Source organism: Ursus maritimus, unplaced genomic scaffold (genome assembly GCF_017311325.1).
Source record: "Ursus maritimus isolate PB19 unplaced genomic scaffold, ASM1731132v1 scaffold_2, whole genome shotgun sequence".
NCBI lineage: Eukaryota > Metazoa > Chordata > Mammalia > Carnivora > Ursidae > Ursus > Ursus maritimus.
Genome location: NW_024424452.1, coordinates 21,911,050 through 21,929,447, shown reverse-complemented (window position 1 = coordinate 21,929,447; position 18,398 = coordinate 21,911,050). Strand labels below are relative to the sequence as shown.

The 18,398-nt window shown below is 47.3% G+C and overlaps 1 protein-coding gene across 2 annotated transcripts in view; it reads left to right on the top strand.

Annotated features, from left to right (window-relative positions):
* The window catches only part of HS3ST2 (heparan sulfate-glucosamine 3-sulfotransferase 2), a 240,819-nt gene that overhangs the window by 139,345 nt on the left and 83,076 nt on the right, over window positions 1-18,398 (top strand). Inside the window, exon 1 of one of the 2 annotated variants that reach the window (XM_040635221.1) lies at window positions 16,358-16,842. The exons of the other annotated variant lie outside the window; for it this stretch is intronic. Within the exon in view, the coding sequence (XP_040491155.1) occupies window positions 16,358-16,842 (485 nt within the window). Of the gene's footprint in view, window positions 1-16,357; window positions 16,843-18,398 lie in introns of those variants that run through there. 2 annotated transcript variants of the gene reach the window in all.

Sequence of the window (18,398 nt, the reverse complement as noted above, 5' to 3'; positions counted from 1 at the left end):
GTGCCTTCCGGAGTGAGTTGCTCATCATTGGAGGCAATCAACCAGCATTGTTTCAGGAAAGTGGTTCTTGGGCATTCCTGCCCCTCAGGAGAGGGAGATGTTGATTGTCAGCAGTGGGAGGAGGTGGGATTGCTCCTGGGATCTGGTAAGTACAGGCCAGGGATGCTTTTAAACATCCTATGGTGTACAGGCCAGCCCTCGGAACAAAGAATTATCCAGCCCCAACTGTTGATTGTGCCGAGCTTGAGAAACCTCAGAAGGAATTCTGTGCTGCAGCGTTGTAGAGCAGAGCCCAAGCCCCCTGGCTGGATTGGGCCTACAGGTATTTTTCTCTTTATGTCAGTGGCTAATGTTTAAAATCCTGGGATTTTACAGAAAGACTGGAATTCCAGCCCTTTCTTTAAAAAAAAAAAATCCCTACGTTTGACAATATTGGGCTCACCTTCCTACACAGCAACAGTTGCCTGGAGCTGAATAGCTGAGGTCCCTTCTGGAAGAATCTGGAGCTCTCTAGCTCACCACAGTCCTCACTTCATTGCCTGTCTGGCCACGGTAGGTGTTTGCATTTGTGATTAAGGGCAGGAACTACAGCTTTATCATGAAACGATAATCTGTGGGTAGAAGTTCTAAGACAAATACACTCATACCCGGTAGAGAAAACTTTCTATAGTCCCAAGAATTTGAACCCCTGAATGGGCTGCTTCAGGAGCGAACTCCACATTTCCGGTGGTAGTTAATGAAGAGAACTTTTAAGAAGAAATCCCTACTTTGGAATACTGGAAAGGGAGTGAGACTGAACCACAGCAGGTGTTCTTCACTCTGAGTGTTGGAAGAGAATCACATGATGGGTTTCCCCTAAGCACACAGGCCCAAGTCCCATCCCAGAAGAGTATAATCTAGAAAGGTCAGGTAAGGGCTGAGCAGGTACAAAATTGAAAAATCTTACCAGACAATGCTGGTAAGCACTCCCAGGGAAGAACCACTGAGCGAGATGGATGACCTCTAAAGCTCCAACCTCAACCTTGGCAGTGACTCAGGTCCTTAAAAAAAAAATCTACATCAACTTTCGAATACACACTAGAAACATAAAGGACCTGATCACCATGGGTCGGCGAAGGTGAGGGTAAGCTTGAAGCGGCAAGATTGTCAGATTCAGTCCTAACACTGAGGCCTGAAGGGATTCAAGGAAAGAACGGTTTTCAAGGTTCTAGCACATTTCCTGACACATCTGACACATGATGTTTGCTTAAATAACGTCTCAGAAAGCCGTTTATATGCTTGCATGAGTTTTTAGCTTCAAGCAACAGATACTGACACTGCCTGCTTTAAGCTAGAAAGAATTCCATTAAATGGGTATTAGAACAGTGGAAGAAGGCTTTAAAATATGCCTGCCTTAATAAAGCATGATACATGAGTGCAATGACTTATTATACGGCCATTAGAAACTATCATACAGATTAAAATGAATACATTTAGTGGGTGTGTGAGGATGTCCACAATACAGGGCTCTGTGAGAAAATGGTTATAGAACAGGATGTAAGATATGATACAACTCATTTTCATAACAACATATATTTATATTAGTACTTAGATACCAGATCTGGGGAAAAATCTGAACCTTGACCTAAACCTCATATTTTATACAAAAATTAACTGAAAACAGATCATCAACATAAAAATGTAAACCTATAAAAACTTTTAGGAAAAAAAAAAAAAGACATGAGAGAAAACCTTCCGGATCTAGAGCCAAAGAGCTCTGAGACCGGACGCCAAAAGCCCAGTCATAAAAGGAAAGATGATAAATTTGACCTCATCGAATTACAAACTTCTGTTTTGCAAAGGAACTGTGAAAAGGATGAAAATACAAGCTGCAGATTGGGGACAGTGGTTGGGAGTTGGACTCAGGCAGCAAGATGTACAAACCATGCATCCAACAAAAGACTAGTATTTAGAATATATAAGGAACTCTCAAGACCCAGCAGTCAACAAACAAAAAATGAGAGAATGGGCCAGACATGAAAAGACTTTTCCCCCAGTAGGATATGCAGATGAAAAATAAGCCCACGAAAAGATGTTCAATGTGATTAGCGATCAGGGGGATGTAAGTAAAAACCACAATAAGGTACCACTAGTTACCTAGCAGAATGGCTAAAATAAAAAAATCGTGACAACAGCCAATGCTGGTAAGGATGCAGAGAAACTGGATCGCTCACATAGCAGAAGAGAGGACGGCTAGTCTGGAAAACAGTTTGGCAGTTTCTTAGAAAGTCAAGACGCAACAACCATAGGATCCAGCAATTCAGCTCTTGGGCATTTATCCCAGAGAAGTGAAAATGTATGTCCGCATAAAAATCCGTACGGAGAATGTTCACAGCAGCTCTCCTTGAAATTGGCAAAATTGGAAAACCCAAATGTCCTTCATTGGGTGAATGATTAGAGAAATGGTTACATCCACACTAGGAAATACTACTCAGGCTCACTTTAAAAATACCTAAGTATAAAAGGAGGGGATGATCTAAAGAAATGTTACAGAAGTAATCCTATTGTTGGTACACAGGTAGGGCAGAAATTACGGAGGTGCCGGGTAAGTGACTGAAATTCAAGGCACACTACCCTGGCATCTGCCCAATTCCCTGCTGTCTCTCTCTAAGGAATTGGAACACGGCGCACAGGGCACAGAAAATTAAAGAACCCCAGTAAATACGGTCCAAATCTTTCCTCCCCTTTTATTCACTCATACTTAGAAGGAGGGGGGATTCTAGACATTAATACATCACTGCCTCTGTATATTAATAAATGATCTGAAATGAGCAATGGTCCTTGGAGCTCCCAATATCATTAGACGGGGGTTGGGGTGGGTCTGGAGGCAGAGATAGGGCTGGGGGAGGGATTAGGGAAGAAGCAGTCGCCGATGAAAATAAAGAAGCATTTTCAAGGTCTGCACCTAAACCTCAAGCCATCACCGGATAAGCAAGGAAGTGCTCGAAAGTTGTTTGTGTGAAATGGAGTGTAAACTGCAAACATGTTATAGAGGTGGAGGGGAAGGGACAGAAGGAGGGACCCACAGAGGAAGCATTAGCCTCCACCCTACGTGGGAGACTGTAGGAGTTTGGCGGCCCTTATTTATACGATACCAGATAACACTGCAGCTCACACTCCGTGTGTTTGCCGCCACGTCTCCAACAACAGATGGAGGTAATAAAGAGGCTAAAAATGGAAACACGAACTGGTGTGTAGCTTTGTTATGGCAGTTTGTCACAGAACAGTCAAGAATCCCTTGCCAGTAAGTGTGCTTGTCAAGGTCGCCCGTGACCTCTTTGGTATTAAATCTAACAGACATTGGCTGGCCGGGCCGTAGCCAGGCCGGGGAGGCCAGTCTCTTGGGGCATGAGGTTGGCCGCTGCCCACTTGCGATCAACCGGGCTCAAGCAATGGTTTGGCTTCCCTGGGGCTTCCGGAGGCCGTTAGTTCCAGCTTTGGTCAATAGCCTATGTAATTAATCAACTTAAAGGGAGTGCTGGTTAGCAATGGTTCTTGACCCTGGCTGAACACTAGAATCACCTAGGGAGCTTTAAAAATAATACCAGGCCTAGACCTCACCCAGGACCAGTCAGTGGGGCTGAATATAAGCCATTTTTTAAAAACACCCCAGGTGATTCTTTTGTGCAGCCCAGCTGAGAGCCAACAGGCTAGATCATTAAGGGGCCAAGTTCAGACACACATGAGGGATGCCAATCTTGTTCCTGCTCTAATCTGTGACCTCCTACCTCTTCCTAGTACACTCTGAATTGGGGTGGAGACAGGATTGGCACTGAGAGAGCAGGAGACCAAAATTTATTGAAGCAAAAACCAACGGATGCAGTTTTAAGATTGCTTCTAATTTTATATTAATTTTGCTCTAATGAACCAGTCAACTTATGTGCAAACCTCCGTATGGATCCATAATCTGTTTTCTTGGGATAAACTCCTACTCTGATTAAAAAGGTATGGATATCTAAAGTTCAATAATTCAAAAATTATTGGCCAACTTGGTAATAAATTCTATTTAATATTATTTTACTTTGCACTTTAATGTTCATTCCATTTATATATTATTATTTGTATTTCTCTTTTGAAGTGGCTTTTCATGGGCTTTGACCCGTTTTTCCATTGTGGTGTTCATTTTTTACTGATTTTTAAATACTCTTTATATATGACAGTATTGGTAATATATGGTATATTAATATATATTACGGTATGACTTGCATGTCATGCACATCGCCAGTATTTTTCTTGGTGCATTTAATTTTGAGACTTTTAGGTATAGAAGTGTAAATTGTGTATGGAGCCAAATTTCCCAGTCTCATCCTCCTTAGTATCCTTTCACTATTTTTAGGTTTATCAAGTTCCTTTTAATTTAAATTGTTCTTGTAATTATTTTATGGCCTAATTTCCAACATTAAATACTTTGATTCATCTGGAATTTCTTTTGGCAAAGAAACTGCCTTAATTTCAACACCCGAATGGCATCTCCATCATATACTGGACATAAGGGCCCAGTTGTGATCTTTCTCTTTTGCCCTGCTGATCATTTTGTCTGTTCTAAGATCATACTGTTTTAATACTGTCACTTTATCATTTAAGATCTTGTAAAAAGTACAGTTGACCCTAGAATAACATGGGTTTGAACTATGCAGGCCCACTTAAAGGTGGATTTTTTTTTTTTTTATGAATAAAGTCTAGTACTGTGAATGTATTTTCTTTTCCTTAGGATTTTCTTTCTTTCTTTTTTTTTTTTTTTAAAGATTTTATTTATTTATGCGACAGAGAGACAGCCAGCGAGAGAGGGAACACAGCAGGGGGAGTGGGAGAGGAAGAAGCAGGCTCCCAGCAGAGGAGCCCGATGTGGGACTTGATCCGGGAACGCCGGGATCACGCCCTGAGCCGAAGGCAGCGGCTTAACGACTGCGCTACCTAGGCGCCCCTCCTTAGGACTTTCTTAATAGCATTTTCTTTTCCCTAGTTTACTTTATTGTAAGAATACAGTATAGAATACATGTAATTTACAAAATATGTGTCACTATATTATAGGTAAGGCTTCTGGTCAACAGTAGGCTATTAGTTGTTAAGTTGGGGGGAGTCAAGGGTTATACATGAATTTTTGACTGTGGGGGGGACTGGTACCCCAACCCCTGTATTGTTCAAGGGTCAACTTTGTATCATTCTTATTTTTATTTTCAAAAGCATTCTATTCTTTGATTCTTGCTCGAATAAGTATTTTAGAAACTCTTATAAAATTATTACAAAATTAATGAATATTAAGACAATATTGTTTGCAAATATTGAGAAATAGATCTATGGAACCAAAAGAGAGTCCACACATGGGAAACATAGTATGTTTTTAAAAAGATTTTATTTAGAGAGAGAGAGTGCGTGTGTTTGAGCAGGGGTAGGAGCAGAGGGAGAGGGAGATAATCTCTAGCAGAATCCTGGCTGAGTGCAGAGTCCGATGGGGGAGTTTGATATCATGACCCTGAGTGGAAATCAAGAGTCCCACACTCAACCATTTGAGCCACCCAGGCGCCCCAGGAAACTTAGTATTTTATATCTGCAAGAGAAGAGAGGACTATTGAGTCACTGATTTCAGACATGTGCTTATCTAACTGGAAAACATTAGAGCGCTACCTCAGATTATATACAAAAATGAATTCCGGGAAAACTGGCAAACTCCGTGAACAGTCAATTTATAGACAAGGAATCCTAAATGGCCAAGGAACATATGAAAAGAATCTTACCCACAGTGATAATCAGGGAAATGTATATAAAAACAATTAGATATCATTTTTCTTCTGTATGATTGGCAAAATTACTTTTAAAATATAATCTCTTAATACGTAGAGTTGATGAGGCTGAGGGGGAATTGCTGGGAGGGTACGGATCAGTGAAGTCAATTTGGGAGGATCTATCAAAATTTAAAACACCCTATGACCTAGTGGACATACTCACAGAAGCAGCAGCACGTGCACACAGTAAGGGCAGGGAGAGGCAGGGCTCTAGCAGTTGCTAAGATACTGAACTACTTCCCTTTCAGTTGGTAGACAGTCCCCACCTCACGTCCTGCAACGGCCCTTGACTCTCACTGCCCAGGCCACTTTAACCTTCTCCTCCCCCCCCCCCCCCCCAAACGTGATCAACAACTGAAGAGCTGGCGTCAATGCCAGAGATTAGCTCCTAGATCCCCTTCCAGCTCCGGGCCCAGGGTCTATTCAAACCAACAGAACCTAGTCACATTCCCACCCATCCAGAACAAGAGTGCCTGTCCCAGCTTTCCTCGCAGCCAGGGGTAGTCACGTGGTTGAATTCCAGCCAATGAGAGGTGAGCAGACGTTATCGTGGGACTTCCGGGAAATCTCGGCAGGGAGGGTGAACACCCTCTTCTCCTTCCTCCGTGCAGTCACCAAGATGGAGGAGGTGCTTATGGAGACCACAGCACCCAACTTCAACCACAAGCAGGGGGGACACATCCAGGGTTACCAAGACCTAGAAGCTCAGGCGCCTGGTGACTTCACGGTGCCTCCATGCTGACTCAGACCACTTCCTTCTGGACTTCCTTTAAATTAGACAAATGAGTATCCTATTCAAATTGCCGCTACTTTGGGTTTCTCGGTTATAGGCAGCCACATCTAGTCACAATGGGTACAAAGCTAAATGCCTATTAACAGGGAAATGGCTAAATCAACCACGATATCTAAACAATATAAATTGTAAACAACCGGAGGCTTCATGTAGTTGATGAAATACTTTGCAGAGGTCGAGATAAATTTACAGACATTACCATGTCTAGTGAAAAAAGCAAGGGGCAGAATAATCCTCATCCATGTACTCTCGGCTCCAAACCCCTAATACACTCGGCCGGGTTTTCCTAGTTTTCTAGACCGGAAAGCACAGAAGAAAGACGAAAAGTATACTACGTAAGGTGTGCCAATGTTAGGAACTGTTGGAGAGAGGAGAAAAATTGCTGGGGGATGGTCAAAGGGCCCCTTACCTTTGGCTCCGCCATTCTACCTTCATGCAAAACAATGATTCATGTACTACCCGTATGGTACAAATTAATTAGGTTTCCCACCTACCCACCAGCTGATCTTCTCTGACTGTTTACTGGCCTGCTGCTTGCTGCCTGCAGGGTCCACATGTGAGAGCTGTCAGAGCTGAAGACTCAGACTTGGAGGGGCAGCCTCTTCGGCACACAGAGATTAGCTCGAGAGCCACCACCTAAGTGCTTTGTGTTGGAGAAGTTCAGGGTTCTTTTAGAACTCCTCTGTCACACAGATCGTACTGCTTACAATAGCACTGCGTCTAAAAGAATGAAATAAAGGTATTAATCTACAAGGACAAAGAAAGTGAGAGGACACAAGAGCTAATGAGAAATTACAATAAAACACTGGAAGCACTGCTTGGCACGGCAGAGCCCAGAAAGTTGAACTGAACACTGAAAACAGGAACGACTGCCTGAGAGGATTGTCAAAAGCTAGGTATTCGGAGGCATCGGGTGCTGCGGGAAGCAGGGGAGAGGTACCGGGCTGAGCAGCCGGCCCCCTAGGTATCACCTGCCATGCACGTGACTGGGAACACGTGCTGCCCACTCTGCAGTCACTTGTTCTACAGAAAACTTGACTCAGCTGAGCTCCAGGCACGGAGATCTCACACACAGTGCAGAAAAAGGAGAGGTGTGCTGGTATGAGCCAAGGGGAGAGGTTCAAGTCAGCCTCTTATGGGGTATTTATTCCTGGGTCCCCTGCCAGAGTCTTCTGATTATTTCTCATTCTGGAATGAGGCCAATTCTGAGACTCCTCATTGTTTGAGAATAGTAGGGAGGCCGGGGGGATGGGGTGGAGGGGAATGATCTGGGCAGCTGGCGGTTTTATTTTGGGTTTACTATCTCCCAACAATTCTTACCAGGTTGGCAATTCTTTAGCCCCTGGGGCAGATCCTCCCTCTGGATGAGCTGAGAAGCCACAGAGGGCTTTCAACAGAAGGCTCCCTCACATTGTTGAGAAGATGTTAGGAAGACCGGGTGGGGGCTAGATGGATCCGTTTCTGGTCAGGAAAAGAGAAACACTCTAGGTATTTCAAACAGAAATGATTTAATATAGGAGATTGGCTCTAAAAGTACTGGAAGGGCAGATGGGCCAAAAGGGAAGGATGGAAGTTACTGCAAAATGAGTAAGTGCAGGAGCCGCCCCCACCCAGGCTGGGGAAGCAAAAGGGAAAATGTTAGCAGAGCCCACGACTGCTACATTGCTGTGCTTTCTGGAGCACTGGCAACTGTCTGCAGCCACAGGGACCACAGCTGCACCCGCCCAGCAGCAAGCCAGGCCGTCACACTCCTACCGCTATTGCAGGATCCTCTAGGCCCCCAAAGTGTCTAAGAGGTGGAGGGTCTGCTATACCTGTGAGTTCTGTGCTACCGAGGCCACAGGGATGCCCACTCAGCCTCCAAGCTCCTCGGACAAATTCGAAGCCTACCAGGATATTAGCAGTGGACGTGGTGAGAGGCAGTCAGATTCAATATATATTTTGAGGGGGGAAACAACAGGATGTGCTCACCAGTCAGATGTGGGGTATAACAGAGAAGTCAAGGCTAACTCTAGATTTTTTAAAAAAGATTTTTATTTATTTATTTAGATTTTGTTTATTTGACAGAGAGTGTGTGGGCACGCACACACACGAGCAGGGGGAGCGGCAGGCAGAGAGAGGGAGAAGCAGGCTCCCCGCTGAAGAGGGAGCCCAATCTGGAGCTCAATCCCAGGACCCTGGGATTATGACTTGAGCCAAAGGCAGATGCTTAACTGACTGAGCCACCCAGGTGCCCTTAAAGATTTTTATTTATATATTTGAGAGAGAGTGTGTGAGGTAGCACAGTGATGGGAAGGGGAGAGGGAGAAGCAGACTCCATGCTGAGCAAGGAGCCCGACATGGGGCTCGATTCTAGGACCCTCAGCCGAAGGCAGATGCTTTAATTGACTGAGCCACCCAGGCACCCCTAACTCTAGATTATTCTTGGCTTGAGCAAATGGAAGATGAGAATTGCCATTTACATCGATGACCAAAATTACAGTGACAGCAGGTTTTAGGGAACTAGTAAGAGTTTGGTTTGTGACATGTTTAGGGGGAGATGCCTGTTAGCCATCCAGGCAGACGTGTCTCAGTAGACATTCCAGGGAAAGGAGCTACGAATCTGAGATGCAGTAGTATACAAAGGGATACACACACCAGGAAACCTCCGGTGTCACTAAGGGAGGGAGTGTTGATAGGAAAGAGATAATGTTCAAGGACCAATCCTTGGGGTACTCCCAAGTGAGAGGTCAGGGAGGTAAAAAGAAGCCATCAAAGGAAACTTAGGAAAAGCAGAAAAGTGAGAAAAACACCAGAAGGATGTGGCATCTTCCAATCCTGGTGAACAGAGTTTTGGGAAGAAAAGTGGGTTGGCAGTGCCATGTGCTGTGTGTAGGTCAAGTCCCAGTAAGATGAAGAATTGGCTTGGGTTTTGCACAATGGATGTCAGTGGTGACTTCCAGAAGAACTGCTTCAGAGGGGAGGTGGAAACATAAGCTTGACTGGGATGGGATCAGGGTGAGGAGATGGAGAGAGATGGGGAGGAGTGAGGAGAGTTCACTCTTGAGGAGCTGAGCTATAACAAGGAATGAAAATGGTGCTCCAGTTGGAGAGAAAGGGTGAGGTCAAGACAGGGTTGCTTTCCTCTTTTCTTCTGAAGATGGAAGAGATACCAATTTATTGATACACTGAAGGGAAGGACCCAGTGGAGAGGGGACACTGATAACGAGGGAGAAAAAGGTAAGGCTTGCTGGAGTCACATCCTTGAGTAGACTGGAGCAGACTGGAGAGAATACACAAACAGAGGGTCTGGCCTGATCAAGGAACATAGACCATGAACTCCTATTCACCAGAGAGAAAATAAAGTATATGAACATAACTACAGGCGGGTGGGTAGAGGTGGCAGTAAGAGTTCTCTTCCAGTTGCTTCTATTAGCCAGTGAAATATGGAGGAAGCAAGGCCATCAGATGATTAGGATGGGGCGGAGCTGTTTCAGGATTGAGAAGAGTAGAGAAGGAACCAAATAGTTATATGAGAACCAAGAATGAATGGACGAGGGAAATGTAACATGATTGCCAGGAAATGTGAAGGGTCCACTTGAGGTTAGAAATGATGAATTTTAAGTGGGACTAGTCATCACGCTTGTGCATTTGCTGTGTTCAGCTGTGTGGGTGCAGGCATGGGCAGAAAGTTGATTTTAACCAGAAAATATAGCACAGTGAGAGAGGGTCAAGGGAGTAGATGGTATACGCAAAAAGTGACTATATATCATGTTTATCTGTGCAGAGGGGGCATAGGGGGGTGTTCAATGAATAGAAAATTCAGTCCTTTAAGATAAGTTATTCCATGTCCTCATGCTAAAATTATTGTCCTCCAGGTAGAGGGGTCTTTGGGGGTATTACCTATTTCTCTAACAAGCATTTACTAAACACTTGTCATGAACTAGGTCCAGAATGGATATGTGGTTACTTCCCTAGAAGCATTTAAAGTATCAGGAAGATAAGCTGGATCCAAAGTAGGAGGGATTTTAGGTGATTACTGAGAACACAGGGTGACTTTATTTTATTGTTGATAAAATTTTTAAGTAGGTTGAAAGATGCAGATCTAGTTGAAAAGTACATATCTCTATCAATCAAAATAAGCAAAATCCATCCATGGATGGATGTAATTGAAAAGTTTGCAATATAGTAATGGTTAATATTTATTGTGGGCTTACTGTTAGCCAGGCTCTGTTCTAAGTGCATTACATTTATAATCTTGTTTAATCTCCCTAGCAGAGCCAGGATTTGAACTCAGGCAGCCTGTTTGCAGATACTGCACTCCTAACCACTATGCTTTACTGTCTTTGAAGAGACAGCTTCAGGCACAGCTGGATCCAGGATCCACACTATTACTGGGACTCAGCCTTTCCCTTTCACTCTGCTTACTTACATGTTGAATTATTTCACAAGCGTGTTAGGTTCTCTCCATTCATGGTAGCTGCAAGCTTACCCCATCCTTAGAAAGTAAGCAGCTATTTCCTCTTTCTGAAAGTACTAGACCTACATAGGTCTGTATTTAATGATATAAAATAGATTCACAATATTGTCAAGTAAAAAAGCATTTTACAAAACAGTAGATATGGGCTGACCCATAAACTAACAAACACGTGTGTGGAAGGATGTAAAAAACATTAGTGATAGTTATTTCTGAGTATTGTTATTTGGGGGACTTATTTCTTTTTGCTTCTCAGGATTTTCATTTGTTCTACATTCAGGATAATATAATCTATAATAATAATGTTGAAGAAAACAGAAAACTCAATACAAGCAAACAAATATATCTGCTTAAGTTGTTCTCTGTAGCCAGGTACTGTTATATATACCACTAAGATCTGCATTTCAGAAATGGATAAATTGGGGGGTCATCAATGGCGACATTCCCATCTGCTTCCATTTGGTTAAAGACAAGGAGACGAGAGGGAGTAAGTATCTCCAGGTACTCTGGGTCAGCTCTACCACATTATAGGACAAGGTTAGTATCTTCCCCGACATTACAAATAATCCACTTTGGATAAATTTTGAAATGAAATATTCTTTCTTGGAAGCCCTAACAGGGTAATAGTGGTCTGTGGTCCATCAAGGAGGAGAAAGGAGATCAGGAATCCAAGGGAGTCCCAACATGAATACGCAGCCCAGATTCTAAGTACCAGGCTGATCTGGAACTAGCTGTTTAGTCCCTGGCCCCCAAGGGGTTTATAGTTACATTAAGAAGGCAAGATGGTAAGATAAGGTGAGCAGAAGATTGTGTGGGTTACATGACACAGGATGGGGGGTGGGGCACGAAACAGTTCTGACCCAAGGGAAGGCTATGTGGTGAAGCTGATCAGCCTCCCCATTTGGGCTTTTTTTTTTTTTTTTAAGTTTGTTTGATTGATTTTAGGGGGGAACGGGGGGAAGAAGGATCTCAAGCAGACTCCTCACTGAGCGAGGAGCCCTACTCAGGGCTGGGTCTTATGACCCTGAGATCATGACTTGAGCCAAACTCAGGAGTCAGACGTTTACTGACTGAGCCACCCAGGCTGCCCATTCATACATTTTATTTTATTTTATTTTGCACTCGTTTCCCCCTTCTCCAGCCTGCAGCAATTGGAGAACATGGAAAAATCAACCTCCTTGAGATGGTTTCCATATTTATAAGACAGGGATACTAATAAGCCTGATCTTACTGGTTTATTATGAGGATTAAATCAAGTACTGCATCTAATGCTTAACCCAGTGCCTGGTGCTGACTAAATGCTCAGTACATCGTGCCTATTATGATGATGATACTGCCAACAGCACAAGTATACCAACGTGGAGACGACAGAGGTTGGGAATCTTACAAAGTACTAAAAATCAACTATGGTTCCTGGCCTTCCTGATTCGGTTCCCTTCTACAGGCAGCATCTGGTCCCTTGAACTTTCGCCCTCTGACTTTAGCCAGAGAAGGGAGCACGTGGAAAACCTTCTCTCATCCTCACTCCTAAAGGTAGAATATTCACGCACACCCTCCGGCTCAGATGTGAACTCTGCACCTCACACAACCCACAAGACCGTGTGAGTCCATTTCACAGTCCTTCACCTCTTAGGAACCACCCTCTTTGGAACATTTTCTCACATTTTACAAAACTTGGCTCTAGGCGGAACAGAATGGAAACTTATGCGGAAATACAACTGAATAATAAGGCTTGATTGGGTCCAAAGACTTACGGGAAAGAAAATTTCCTTGTTTAGTAATTTCAAATTCAAGGTCTTAAATGCAGGGTGTAAGCGTGGAAGGGAAGATTCAAGAGAATGCTGATGCGAAAAAGCAAACGAAGACTCAGGAAGGAAGGCAAGAGAAGGATCTGGGTCCTGTGGTTGCTATTCTGTTTATGCGTCCTGTTCCCCCGCCGCCTTCATTCTGTGAGTGACTGCTAAGTTCTTTCTGGTGAGCTAGTCCAAATCTCTCTTTTTGCTTCTGTTAGCCAAAGTCAGCCTCTGTTGCTTGCAACTCAGTAGCCCTTCCTGGTTTATAAATAAAGGGGGTAAAAAGGCAAGAAAACAAGGTCCAAAGAAGAAGAGAGAAGATGGAGAAAAGTAGCTGAATCTGAGGACTGTGTCTGATTTTTGACACAGTCTGGGCATAATCCTCCCCGATGCTCTCAAAGAAGAATCATGGTACTTCTGGAAAAAAGAGAGGGGTGGGGGATGATGAGCAGGCCATGTCCACTGTCTCACTCCTGAAAAACTCTACCCAAATCATGGTCACTAGTCTGGGTGGAAAATTGAAGAGGCAAATCTGCCTGGCTCTGATGGGCTGGAATACCCAGGCATTTCACAGCTTATGAATTCAAAGATAAAAATAATTTTTAAATTGAGCCAAGTGGAGAACGATGAGAAATAACTACACTCATTTTTTTTTTTTTTTGCAAGAAAAAAGTTCTTGTCGGAGTGGATTAATCCACATTTAACCTTGTAATTCTAACAATGAAGTGCAGAAATAACAGGTTCACAATGCGAAAAACTGTCGAAGGTCTATCTTAGAGCTCCTTCCAGCATATTTGTTTTGACATTATTATTAAAAACGTGAGTGAAGAATTAATTAAACTGTAATCAAACACACGGAGATGACATAATGCCAACAGAGTGGTTCATGCCTTGAATAATGGAACCCCGGGAGGTTTTCCTAGTTAATCCCAACTCCCCAGTTTACAGCTGAGAAAACCGAGGCTCAGAAAGGTCAACCCACTTGCCCAAGGTACACCCGGAATCAATTCAACCTTTCTACTACGTTTTCTTTTTGAATAAATGAAAGCTGCGTTGTGATTCAAGAGTCAAGTAGACATTTGTTAAAAACTGGATCAGTGAGCTGATGAGACAAGATAAAATTTAATCAGGTCAGATGTGTAAGGACCTACATGTTGGGTCCAAAAAAGCCCACTGTAGAAGCACAGTATGGGGTAGATATGCCTTAATCAGTAGCACTTGTAAGAGACACTTAGAGATGGAACTTGGCTGTGAGCTTGAGATGTCAGCAGTGTGATGTAGCTACAAGAAAAAGATAATGGAGTCGGAGGTGGCATTACTAGCGGCAGAGTTTACAGAAGGGAGGTGAGCATCCCAGTGAACTTTTCAACCTACACCTGGAAGTCCTCATTGGGTCCCAGGTATCAGGTTTTAGAAGTAATATAAATGTGTTAGTTCACACGTGGGAGAGGAGCCTAGGATGGAATGCTGTTAGGAATGATCAAAGAAGAGAGGGATTTGTAAAGCACTGTCATCAGAGCTTGAATCCTGGAGTCAGGTTAACCCCAGCCCTGCTGACTACTGATTATGTGTTCATTAAGCCTTAATCTCACTGTCTGTAAATTAGGAATTATAAATGAATACCTATCTCCAAAGTATAAGGAGGTAGTGCATGTCAAGTGATACGCACATTCTGGCACCAAACAAGCACTCAATAAATGTTAGCTACTATGCGAATTAAGGAAGGGAGGTGATGTGGGGATAACGGTAACAAACTCATAGGCTGTGGTTGATATTAAGTGAGTTAAAGTGGGGAGGGCTTGGAACAAAGTTGGTAGTTATGATCTGTAGTAGAAGGATTGGCCTAAGGTTTCTAGGATGGGCCGGGTTTAGGGACAAAATATTCCCTGGTTTGGGCTAAGGTCCACAGAGCCTGATCAGGTTATTCCCTGAAGAAGGATGTTTAGTTTGTGGGGGAGACAGTAGAGGGGATGGTGGGCATTCAGACATTCTGTGGGGGTATCACTTGGTGAACACCTGGGCACGGGGATTTGGCATTGCTGTGGGGTGACAGCTTAGTTCTTGGGCACTGTCATTTAGGTTTGCTCTGATCCACTAGTGTGGTCACTCGGGGCAACACTGGGGTTGGTCACACATGCCTGTTCTGGACATGGTCACTGTGGGCCACTACTTGGGAATCATTCGAAGTGGAACTGCTCCTGGATCAGTCCTCCCCTCTGTCTCCTCCTCCTCGTGCCCCTGGGTGAAGTCTGCATCATCCTGGACCTTAGGGACGCTGTGGGACCCCAGAACAGCTCCCCAGGGAGTAGTCCGCCGCTAGGGGGCGGCCGCTAAGAGAAGAACCGGCCCCGCGCGGAGTCCGCTCCTTTGGGGCTCACTCTGCCGCCACGTCCCGGGAACAGTGGGGTGGGGGCGCATGCTTCAGGGGTGTGAGACAGAGCGAGCCGCCTGGGTATGAGTCAGCGCGCGGGGGGCTAGGGAGCTCCGTGAATAGTCACGGAATCTCACTCACGCTCGGCTCCTCCACCCATCCGCGTCTAGAGCGTGTGTCCCAGTCCCGCGCGTGTGTGCGCACAAGGCACGATGTCCGATTCCAGGCTGTGTGTCTGGTGAGATGGGGATGAGGGGGACAGGGTAGGGTCCCTGTCGGTGTTTCCACGCCCATGTGGGGTGAGGGGGTGTGTCCTGGTCAGGGTACGTGTGTACCTGTGTGTGTGCGTGCGTGTGTGTCAGTGTGGCGGGACCGTGTATCAGTGTAGAGTGCTTGCATCTGCGCCCGGGTGTGGATGTTGGCGCAACCTGGACCGGGGTTCCCAGCCCTGGGGGTGGTGGGGGCGTCTAGCTTCCTGGAGGAGTAAATGCCTCGCCAGACCAAGCCGGCCAGGGCTCCTCAGGGAGGGGCCTGCGCTGGGAGGGCCAGAGATAGTGCGTCCCTGGGAGGGGCAGGAGAGTGGGGGCGTAGGGGGCGGGCCAGGTCCCAGGGCGGGGCGCGGGCTCGGGGGACCCGCGCGGCTGACGTCAGGCGACTCCTTAAATAGAGCCGGCAGCGCGCGCGGCTCGGCATTTCTCGAGGAGCCCGAGCAGGGCCCGCGCCAGCGCCACCGTCCGTTCCACCCGCCAGCCTGCGCGGCCGCGCCGCTGCCGAGCGTTCGGGGCGCCGCGCTCCAGGGACCAGTAATGGAGCTTCGGGCGCTGGGCGCGCTCCGAAGCCGGCGCACGTGAGACCCGAGGAGCGCCGCCCAGAGCCCCGTGGCCCCGGACGGGGAGATGTGGGACGCGCAGCCGCCTGTGCCCCGAGGAGCCGCCGCCCCCGGGATCCCCGGGCATGGTGCGCGCCCCGGCCGGCAGCGCCCGGAGAAGACGGCGCCCCCCACGCCCGACCCGCGGGGCCGGGGCAGCGCCGCGCCAGCCCTCTAGGCGGCCGTAGGGCCACAGCAGCTCCGCCGCCGGCGCCCCCCGGAAACCATGACCCCCGGCGCGGGCCCATGGAGCCATGGCCTATAGGGTCCTGGGCCGCGCGGGGCCAGCTCAGCCGCGGAGGGCGCGCAGGCTGCTCTTCGCCTTCACGCTCTCGCTCTCCTGCACTTACCTGTGCTACAGCCTCCTGTGCTGCTGCGACGACCTGGGCCAGAGCCGCCTCCTCGGCGCGCCTCGCTGCCTGCGCGGCCCCGGCGCGGGCGGCCAGAAACTTCTCCCGAAGTCCCGCCCCTGCGATCCCCCGGGGCCCACGCCCAGCGCGCCCGGCGCTCCCAGCGCGCCCGTCGCTGCCGCGCCAGCCGCTCGCCTCCCAGCTGTCAACCACTCGGGCTCGCCCAGGATGGGCACCAAACGGCTGCCCCAAGCCCTCATCGTGGGCGTGAAGAAGGGGGGCACGCGGGCCGTGCTGGAGTTCATCCGCGTGCACCCGGACGTGCGGGCCTTGGGCACCGAGCCCCACTTCTTCGACAGGAACTACGGCCGCGGACTGGACTGGTACAGGTAAGGAGGGGGCGCCCCACTCCGCGCGCCAGGTCCCCAGTCGGGTCCATCCTTAGGGCCTCCTCTTGCGTCTTCTCTCCCCCTTAATCCGGCTCGTTGTGTGGGTTTAGGCTGACACGTGGGGGGACTCCGGCAGGATTTACTTAGAACTTCCCAGGTTTGGTGTAGACCATGCACTTTCTCGAACGGCTAAGGGCAGTTGTTTCTGGAGGCGCCGGATGTGAAGGGGGATCTCTAGCCAAACCTCAGGGTGAGCTGGTGGGCCTCCTCCTTGTCCAGCCTCTGGGGTGGAGCGGGGGGCCCGGGGAAGGGGGCCGTCTCCTGACCTTCACTGATCTTTCCAGGCATCTGAAGGACCCTGAGCAGGGAAGGTCAGAATAGGGCCCCCTTGCGGCAGGGCTCCGCGCTTGGTGAGGTTCCCTGGCCCAAAGAGAGGTGTGGGGATGAGGAAGGTCCCTTCTGGAGGGTCATTCCCAGCTCCAGATATTTGTTGCTGTGCCTTGGCTGAGAGCCCCCAGTCGCTCTGACCCTGGGTTAGTGGTCTTGGGTAGTGGAAAGGAACCCTGGATTGGAGTCATGTTCTGTCACTTAGCTTGAACAAATACCTGAAACTCTTCGAGCCGTTATTTTTCTCATCTTTCACAATGGGCAGGAAAACCGTCTCTTCCCTTATCTGCTTTCCGAGGTCTTTCTAAAGTGCCTTCAAAGTGTAAAAAAAGACACCTGCCCTGGGTGGTGCTTCCAAACCGGCAGCGGGGATGTGGAATTTGGGATACTGGTGGGCACCTCAGATAAGGGTTGGCTGGATCCTAGGGACAGCCAGAGACTGTCCACTCCTCTGTTGCACTGCTAGGGATGACCGTCACCCAGGCTGGTGGTGTCTGGGGATAGCCTGAAGCTTCTGGAAGGTGACTGCCTCTCCTGTTCCATGCCCATCTGCTTCCCAATCCCTGTATGGTGCTGAGGTGTAGGACAGGCCCGAATGTGGGCTGAGTCAGTGCATCTCCTAGGGTGGTGTAATGTATGTGCTCCCCATAACACATGGGTCACAGAATTCCCATCATTTACCTGACCCCTTGAAGACCTTCTAGAAATGTCTGCGTCGTCATAGAGCTGGGGAGGAGTAATGTGGTAGCTGACACAGTGACTAGAGCTAATTTTTAAAAATTCATAAAAATAAACCCTTTAGGAAGAAGTCTTAGCATATTGGACAGATGAAAAGTTCATTATAAAGGGGACCCCACTGGGCTCATAATAAGGGGCCCTGGATTTGCAGTGGGGCAACAGGGCTGGTAGGCCTGACCTGTTGTGGTTGTGGGGCCAAGGGATGGGACATGCACTGTCCTTAGGAGGTGGACACACACTCTGTTTCCAATGGAGCCCAGCAGGGATACCCAGCCTGTTGGTGGCCCCGGCCCCATTATGTTGGCTTAATGGAATAGAGTGACACAGAATGGTAGGTCTGGTGCTTCCCACGCTGTGACCCACAGGCATCCCATCTGGGTGTACAAGGTGTGTGAGGACGGCGTCAGAGCCAGACCCCAGGGCGAGGGAGG